Below are 8,743 nucleotides of genomic sequence, written 5' to 3' on the forward strand. Positions count from 1 at the left end.
ATAGTGTCAGCAGAGGGGCAGAGCATGTTCTAAGACAGATCACTGCAGCTGCTCGTCCATTCAGGTAATTGCAGGTCTCTTTAGTGAGAAAATCCGGTTTCTACTGAATGATGAGACCCAAGAACTTCAGTTGTGGGAACCAAGACCTGGCCACCAAACCCTGAGAAATAAGAGCTCATTGCTTGATGCTCGAGCCGTCCTATAGTCACAGGTGAGCACACACTTCCTGGCTGTGTTTCTATACGACCTTCCAAGCAGGGTGTCAAGGCTGCTTCCCCACTGTGAACTTTAGGGTTTAGACGAGGGGGCCTGCATGAAAACTTCTAAACTTAACTACCAGCATAGATCTGGTCGGCTGCCACCACTCCCAATGTGCTAATTCCCTTCCCTGGGTAGCCTTGAGAGACTCTTCACCAATTCCCTGGTGAATACAGATCTAAACCCCTTGGATCTTAAAACAAGGAGAAATTAACTATCCCCCCTCCTTCCTCCCAACAACTCCTGGTGGATCAAGATCCAAACCCCTTGGATCTAAAAACAAGGAAAATCAATCAGGTTCTTAAAAAGAAGGCTTTTAATTAAAGAAAAAGGTAAAAATCATCTCTGTAAAATCCAGATGGAAAATAACTTTACAGGGTAATCAAACTTAAAGAGTCCAGAGGAATCCCCTGTAGCCTTAGGTTCAAAGTTACAGCAAACAGAGATAAACACTCTAGCAAAAAGGAACATTTACAAGTTGAGAAAACAAAGATAAAACTAACACGCCTTGCCTGGCTGTTTACTTACAAGTTTGAAATATGAGAGACTTGTTCAGAAAGATTTGGAGAACCTGGATTGATGTCTGGTCCCTCTCAGTCCCAAGAGCGAACAACTCCCAAAACCAAGAGCATAAACAAAAGCCTTCCCCCCCCCCAAGATTTGAAAGTATCTTGTCCCCTTATTGGTCCTTTGGGTCAGGTGTCAGCCAGGTTACCTGACCTTCTTAACCCTTTACAGGTAAAAGGATTTTGGAGTCTCTGGCCAGGAGGTATTTTATAGTACTGTACACAGGAGGGCTGTTACCCTTCCTTTTATAGTTATGACAGCTCTTAAGTGTATGTTCTTTCAATTCTATTGCACAGCTTCGATTGTCCTGGCATCGGCAGCGGCAGGTGGCACAGGGGCCGGGGGAACTCCTACAGAGGCCTCCTCAGGGAGGGACTTGATAAGAAGGGCAGGATCACCTCCGTCCACTTCCATGGCTTCCATAGTCAGTGCCTCCTGCTGGGCTCCATGTGGGGGTGCGACAGAAGATTTAGCAACATCAGCCTCCTGCAGCATCTTTCGGGGTGGGAAGGGCAGGACAGAGTGGGGAAGGGAAACCTCCCCCTGGGGTGGGCCCTCTCCCTTGGCCGGCAAGTGTCTCACTGCCCTCTCCTCCACGGGCCCCGCTGAACTGCAACTGATGGAGGCGAGGCCTACCCACTCATCTGGGGATGATGGGGGGGCTGGCCCCGCAGCACAAGCGAGAGGTATGGCAGTAGGAGGAAGGGCGACGGCAGAGGAAGCACCGGGACTTCCCCGTCGTATAGTGGACCCGGTAGTGGCCCCCTGGTAGGACACCAGGAAGGACCCCTCAAAAGCCACCTCGTCATGCGCCGCCAGAAGTAGTTGGATCTGAACCTGCCGGTGGAAGGACAGGAAGTGACAGAGGGTGGGGTCCTTACAGCCCAGCGGGAGAGGGCTGATGACCGAAATGGGCTTCCCCAGGGTGGAGAGGGCAGGTAGCAGGGCACCGTTGGGAAGGAAGGGCGGGACGGAGGTCAACATCACCTGTACGCCCAGGTCTTCCATGCGTTCTAGGGGGAACTAACATGCCCCCCCCACCAGGTCCTTTTCCACCACCTCCTGAGCGGAGACCTCCGATGCCAGGAAGATTATGACTTTTCCATACATTTTGGAGGCCGCCACAATGGCCATGGGCCCCACCACCTTTCCCAACGCCCGCACATATGTTTCAACATGGGATGAGGCGGGCACCAGGAGGCAGTGTATGTCATGCCTCCTCATTCAGCAGCAGCAGTCCAGAGAGGGAACTTCAGTCAGCAGCAGCAGCCCAGGGAGGGAGAGCTCCAGCCAGCAGGGCAGCCAGAGCGGTCTGACCAGTCCCTGTAGTGAGGCGAGGGGCCTGCGTCCCCATGGGAGAGTGCAGGACCATTACACTCCCCTTGGAGGGAGGAGCCTAGATTGCCCCGCACCCTCACCGGAAGTACTGAGGCATGGCTGGAAGTATAAAAGGCAGGCCCTGCAGCACAGTTGGGGCAGAACCTGTGGAGGAGAAGGAGGCTCCGCCTGTTTCACAGTGTCCTAGAAGGGAACCTATGCCTGGCTGATCCTGAGCCCTAGACACCAATGAGGCCTGGCCTGGAATGCCTGCCGCAGTGTACCCCAAGGAGCCAGAAGAGGCCTGGAGGCCACAGGTATCAACCCCCCGGGAGGCAGGAAGTATCCCGAAGCAGCCCCAGTGCAGCCAGCTGTGGCTGGATCCCGGGTGGCCAACTCCCTACTCTTCCCTGAGAAGCTCCTGCTCTGCAGAACGAGCCTGCCTTACCAGTCACCTGTAGACTGTTTGTTTGCTGGCTGCCTGAGCTCCGCCCAGGCTAAAGCCAGCCCTGAGACTGTTTGTTGCTGTCTGCCTGAGCCTCCTCAAGCCCAGGCCCCAGCTCAGTTATAGACTCTGTTTACGGGCTGGCAGCTTGAGCTGCCCAAACCCAGGCAAAAGCCTGACTGTGACTATTGGTCAGCCAGCCCTATTGTGGGCTCTTGACTGTCCTGTGGACTCTGTTCCTGGCCAGACGGGACCTGACTGAGTGGCCTCCCTCCCGACAGGAGAGCAAGGGACTATTACAGGATCACATCCTGAAAGAAATCTTTCCTGAACCCTCACTTCTGGTTTTCAAACAACCCCCCAGCCTTTCCAAGATCATCATCAGAAGCAAATTTCCCACAGATCAGGACACACCAACTCAAAGCAGCATCAGACCCTGCCAGAACAGCAGATGCAAAACCTGCAGACATATCTCCACTGTCACAATGAGCAACACTCCCCTCAACACACCTTTCAAGACCCATGGGTCCTACATGTGCCTATCACAATGTATGGTGTACCTCATGCAGTGAATCAAATGCCCAGACAACAGCTATGTGGACAAAACCAGACAATCACTATGCTCTCAAATGAACTGACTCTGAAAAATGATAAAAGGCAAAGTGATCACTTCATATCAGTCCCTTGAAATATGTGCTAACTACTTATGCTAAACAAGCTGTTCCAACTTGTATTTAGCTGTGACACGCTGAGTAAATTTCCCAGATCTGAAGAAGAATTATTCTGTAAAAGCTTGTGTCTCTCACCAGCAGAAAGAATAAAATATGTTACCTTAAACCCCTTGTTTTTGTAATATCCTGGGACCAACACAGCCACAACAACAGTGCATGACTCTTTTTTTGACACTTTCCATCTGTAGATCTTCAGATGTCAGTTGCCAAAAATCAAAACTTTTTTCATTTTGTCAGGTTTCAGTTGTTTTGATGAAAAGTAAAAATCTTGTGCACACACACTTATCTTTTGTATGCTGTATTTCTGTATCAGGGCCCACTTAGACCCTCCTTCTTTCATAACTGAAACCAGATTGATTGATCCTTGTTTCATTCAACTAATCTGAATTCTTTATGAGGGTCATACATTTCCTGACAGCATTTCTCAGGGCCTCCTTGACCTCTCTGTTTCTCAGGCTGTAGATGAGCGGATTAGCCAGAGGAGTCAGAACAGTGTAGATGACTGAGAACACTTTGTTCAGGGCTCTCAGTGTGTTGGATTTTGGTAGCATGTAGACAATCATGATGGTCCCATAGAAAAGTGCTACAATGATGAGGTGGGAGGAGCAGGTGGAAAAGGCCTTTTGCCTCCCGGTGGTGGAAGGGATTCTCAGGATGGTGCTGATGATACAAACATAGGATGTCAAGGTTAATAGAAATGGGGAAACTGCATCTAGGAAGGAAAATATATAAAGAACCAATGTGATGAGGCTGGTATCGCTGCAGGAGAGCTTTAGCATTGGAGTGAAATCACAAAAAAAGTGGTCCATTTCATTGGGGCCACAGAAAATTAATTGTGACATAAAAAACATCATTATTGTACACGGTAGAAATCCACTTATCCAACACCCAGCTGCTAGCTGGAGGCACAGCCTGCTGTTCATATGGGTTCCATAGTGCAGTGGTTTGCATATGGCTAAATATCGATCATAAGACATTGCTGCCAGGAGATAACACTCTGTAGTTGCTAGAAAACAAAAGAAAAAAAACTGTGTCATGCAGCCCCCCACATAAATGGTTCTGTCCCCAGTCAGGAAACTGGTCAACATCCTAGGCAGGATGGTGGAGGTGTAACAGGTCTCCAAAAAGGACAAGTTCCCCAGGAAGAAGTACATGGGAGTGTGAAGGTGTTGATCAATCACAACTAGAGCAATGATGAGGAGGTTGCCAGCCATAGTCACAATGTAGATCACTAGGAAGACCAGGAAGAGAAGGGTCGGCAGTTCAGGGAGATCCCCAAACCCTAGGAGGATGAATTCCATGATGGCTGTTTGGTTTTTTCCTTCTCCTTTCTCCATGAGCTGTATTGCGTAACTGTGAAAAAGTAATGAGCATCGAAAGATTTGCCTGTACCATGAAATTAGGCAGATTTCCATAATTTGATTCCATAAGGGTTCCGACTGCAAACTGAGAGCTGGTTTTATATTCTCTTATACCAGAGAGACTTCTTCACTTTGAGACTTTTGGAATAAAATTCCCCACCCAACCAACGCTCTGTCACCCATTTAATTTGCCACTCTTCTGCCTCATACCCCAACTTTTTTCATTAATCTATTCTTAGATTTAAGATCAAAAGGGACCATTATGGGCTGGAGTTTGGCACAACTGATTAAAAGAGCTTTAAGCCAGGAACTTAGAGGAGATGGTTGGGAGATGCTCATGTAATCTCCACACCTGATTTTAACCTTGAGATGGAGGAAAATCAAGTGAGAAAGGATACAGAAATGGAGAAAGGAACAGCAGTGGGTAGGAGAATGGACTTTAAGAGGAAGGATTGTGCTGATATCAGTCAGACAGGTGATACTGGCAGTAGAATGACTGGTTTCAGAGTAGCAGCCGTGTTAGTCTGTATCCGCAAAAAGAAGAACAGGAGTACTTGTGACACCTTAGAGACTAACAAATTTATTAGAGCATAAGCTTTCGTGGACTACAGCCCACTTCTTCGGATGCATATAGAATGGAACATATATTGAGGATATATATCTCCTCAATATATGTTCCATTCTATATGCATCCGAAGAAGTGGGCTGTAGTCCACGAAAGCTTATGCTCTAATAAATTTGTTAGTCTCTAAGGTGCCACAAGTACTCCTGTTCTTCTTTTTTTAGTAGAATGACTGTATCCAATCGGGCAAAGCCAAGCAGCAATAACTACAATGTCTGTACACCAGTGCAAGGAGCCTGGGTAACAAAATGGAGGAACTAGAACTACTGGTTCATGAAGTGAAGCCAGATATTATAGGGATAGCAGAAACATGGTGGAATAGAAGTCATGATTGGAGTAGAGGTATTGAAGGGCATGTGCTGTTCAGGAAAGACAGAAATAAAGGCAAAGGTGGTGAAGTAGCATAGCATATGAATGATGAGGTAGACTGTAAAGGAATTAGAAGTGATGGAGTTGATAAGATAGAATTTGTTTGGATCAAAATCACTTTGGGGAAGACAGCTACTAGAGGTATCCCTGGGATAGTGCTTGGGGTGTGCTGCAGACCTCAAGGATATGATTTGAATATGGACAGAGCCCTCTTTAATGCTTTTAATGAAAAAATACTACTAGGAATTCTGTGGTTATGGGGAAAAATGGTTACTCACCTTCTCGTAACTGTTGTTCTTCGTGATGTGGTGCCCATTCCAACCAGGTGTGTGCGTGCCACATGCATGCCAGCCGGAAGATTTTCTCTTAGCAGCATCTGTAGGGTCAGCCTGGGCACCACCTGGAGTCACGCCTTCATGACGCCCAGTATAGTGTCTCGCCGATCCCTCACCCCCCTCAGTTCCTTCTTGCTGGCTACTCCGACAGAGAGGTTGAAGGGTGGGTATTGGAATGGACATGAACAACACATCTCAAAGAACAACAGTTACGAGAAGATGTGTAACTGATTTTCTTCTTTGAGTGCTTGTTCATGTCCATTCCAACCAGGTGACACAAGCCAAAGTTCAGGAGGTGGGGTCGGAGTCATCCACTGATTAGAGCACAGCTCGTCCAAAGGCCACATCATCTCTGACCTGTTGTGTGATTGCATAGTGCATCGTAAATGTGTGTATCGAGGACTATGTTGCTGTTCTGCAGATCTCCTGGATGGGAACCTGCACCAGGAATGCAGTTGAGGAGGCCTGAGCCCTGGTGGAGTGAGCGGTGATCGGTGGAGTCGGCACCTTCGCCAGGCCGTAACACTCCAGAATGCATGATGTGATCCACAACGAGATGTGTTGGGATAAGACGGGGAAACCCTTCATCCTGTCCGCCACCGCTACAAATAGCTGTATGGACTTTCATAATGGATTAGTTCTCTCTATATAGAAGGCCAGCGCTCTGCGGACATCCAATGAGTGAAGCCTATGCTCCCTGTTACAGGAATAAAACTCTGGGAGGAAGATGTCCTGGCTCATGTGAAACTGGGAGACAACTTTAGGGAGAAAAGCCATGTGTAGTCTGAGCTGAACCTTGTCCTTATGACATACTGTGTAATGGGGCTCAGATGTAAGTGTCCTGAGCTCCGACACTCTCCTAGCTGAGGTTATCGCCACTAGGAATGCCACCTTGTAAAAGAGAGAAAGCAGGGAGTATGTCACCAATGGCTCAAATGGAGGACCCATAAGTCTGGCGAGGGCTTAAGGTCCCAAGCTGGGACAGACTGATGAGCCTGTCAAGGTCTTTGAGGAAATGGTTAACCATAGGGTTCACAAAGACCGAGAAGCCATCTGCACCCACATGGAAGGCGGAAATGGCGGCCAAGTGGACCCTTATTGATGACAAGGACAGAGGCTGTTGTTTAAGATGGAGGAGGTAGTCCAGCTGAAAGGGACCAGGGCGAGTGTCGGCAACTGATGGTGTTGCTCCGACTAGAGAGAGAACCTCCTCCACTTGGCAAGGTACGTTGCCCTTGTAGAGGGCTTCCTACTGCCAAGGAGAACTTGTCTGACTTCATCAGAACAGGACAGTTCCATGGCATTTAACCATGGAGCATAGAAGCTGTGAGGTGGAGCGACTCTACGTTTGGGTGCTGGAGGTGGCTGTGATCCTACGTGATCAGGTCCAGGACCAGTGGTAAGGTGAGCATGGTTGCCACGGACATTTCCAGGAGCGATGTGAGCCACTGCTGGTGTGGCCATGCTAGAGCTATCAGTAAGTCCTAGTCCCGGTCCCTGTGGACCTTTAGGAGCGTCTTGTGGACCAGCGGTATTGGAGGGAACACGTAGAGCAGATCATCCCCCCACAGGAGAAGAAAGGCATCTGTGATGGAACCCGGGCTGTGATTCATGAAGGAGCAAAATAGTTGCCACTTCCTGTTGCCATGTGTGGCAAACAGGTCTATCTGGGGAAAACCCCAGAAATGGAAAATTGAGTTCACCATGTCTGGCTGGAGGGACCACTCGTGGCCGTGAAAACTTCAGCTGAGACTGTCCGCCAGCTCATTCTGTATGCCGGGGAGGTATGAAGGCTGCAGATGTATCGAGTGCTCTACACAGAAGTCCCACAGTATGATGGCTTCCCGGCACAGGAGAGAGGAGCGTGCACCACCCTGTTTGTTGATATAAAACATCGCTGTGGTGTTGTCCATGAGGACTGATACGCATCTGCCTGATATGTGGGCTCTGAAAACCTGGCACACCAGACACACCTCTCTCAGCTCTCTGACATTGATATGCTGAGCGAGATCCGCCTGAGATCAGAGACCCTGAGCCCTGAGGTCTCCCAAATGAGCCCCCCAGCACAGATCTGAGGCATCTGTAACTAATGAAAGGGATGGCTGGGGGCTCGTGAAAAGTACTCCTGCACAAACCATCTGTGGGTCAAGCCACCACAGGAGGGAGACCTGTACAGGGTGGGGAAGGGTTACGATGGTGTCCAGAGCATCCCGGGCCGGTTGATAAACTGATGCCAGCCATGACTGAAGTGGGTGAAGTCTGAGTCTGGCATGCTGTACTATTTAGGTGCATGCAGCCATGTGCCCCATCAGTTTCAGGCAATTCCTTGCTGTAGTCGTCAGGAACTGTCTGAGGCCCCATATGATGTCTCCTAGAGACTGAAACCTGGTTTTTGGGAGATATGACCTGGCCTGGGTCGAGTCCAGTACTGTGCCTATAAACTCTATCCTCTGCACTGGGGACAGAGTGGATTTGGCCTCGTTGAGAAGGAGACCTAATTGTTGAGGTATGGGAAAACCTGAATCCGGCGCTTGCATAGTAACGTAGTAAGTGTTACTACGCAAGCGCTGGATTCAGGTTTTCCCATGCATTTGGTGAAAACACAAGGTGCTGCTGACAGGCTAAAAGGGAGTACGGTAAATGGATAGTGGCTGCTGTTCACCACAAATCTGAGATAACATCTGAGAGGAGGAATTATTGCTATGTGGAAATGTGTGTCCTTCAAGTCGAGGGCGGTG

General features: G+C 48.9%; 1 protein-coding gene across 1 annotated transcript; it reads right to left on the minus strand.

Annotated features, from left to right (window-relative positions):
* Nucleotides 1–3,695: 3,695 nt before the first annotated feature.
* Nucleotides 3,696–4,658, minus strand: LOC117885415 (olfactory receptor 6C4-like). Its single transcript, XM_034786723.1, has one exon. The coding sequence runs from the start codon at nt 4,653–4,655 to the stop codon at nt 3,696–3,698; it is 960 nt and encodes a 319-aa protein (XP_034642614.1). The 5' UTR covers nt 4,656–4,658.
* Nucleotides 4,659–8,743: the final 4,085 nt, after the last annotated feature.

Source organism: Trachemys scripta, chromosome 12 (assembly GCF_013100865.1).
Source record: "Trachemys scripta elegans isolate TJP31775 chromosome 12, CAS_Tse_1.0, whole genome shotgun sequence".
NCBI lineage: Eukaryota > Metazoa > Chordata > Testudines > Emydidae > Trachemys > Trachemys scripta.

Bases quoted from the DNA above. Each gene is read 5' to 3' on its own strand.
- LOC117885415 (XM_034786723.1), bottom strand. From the start codon at position 4,655: ATGGAGAAAGGAGAAGGAAAAAACCAAACAGCCATCATGGAATTCATC.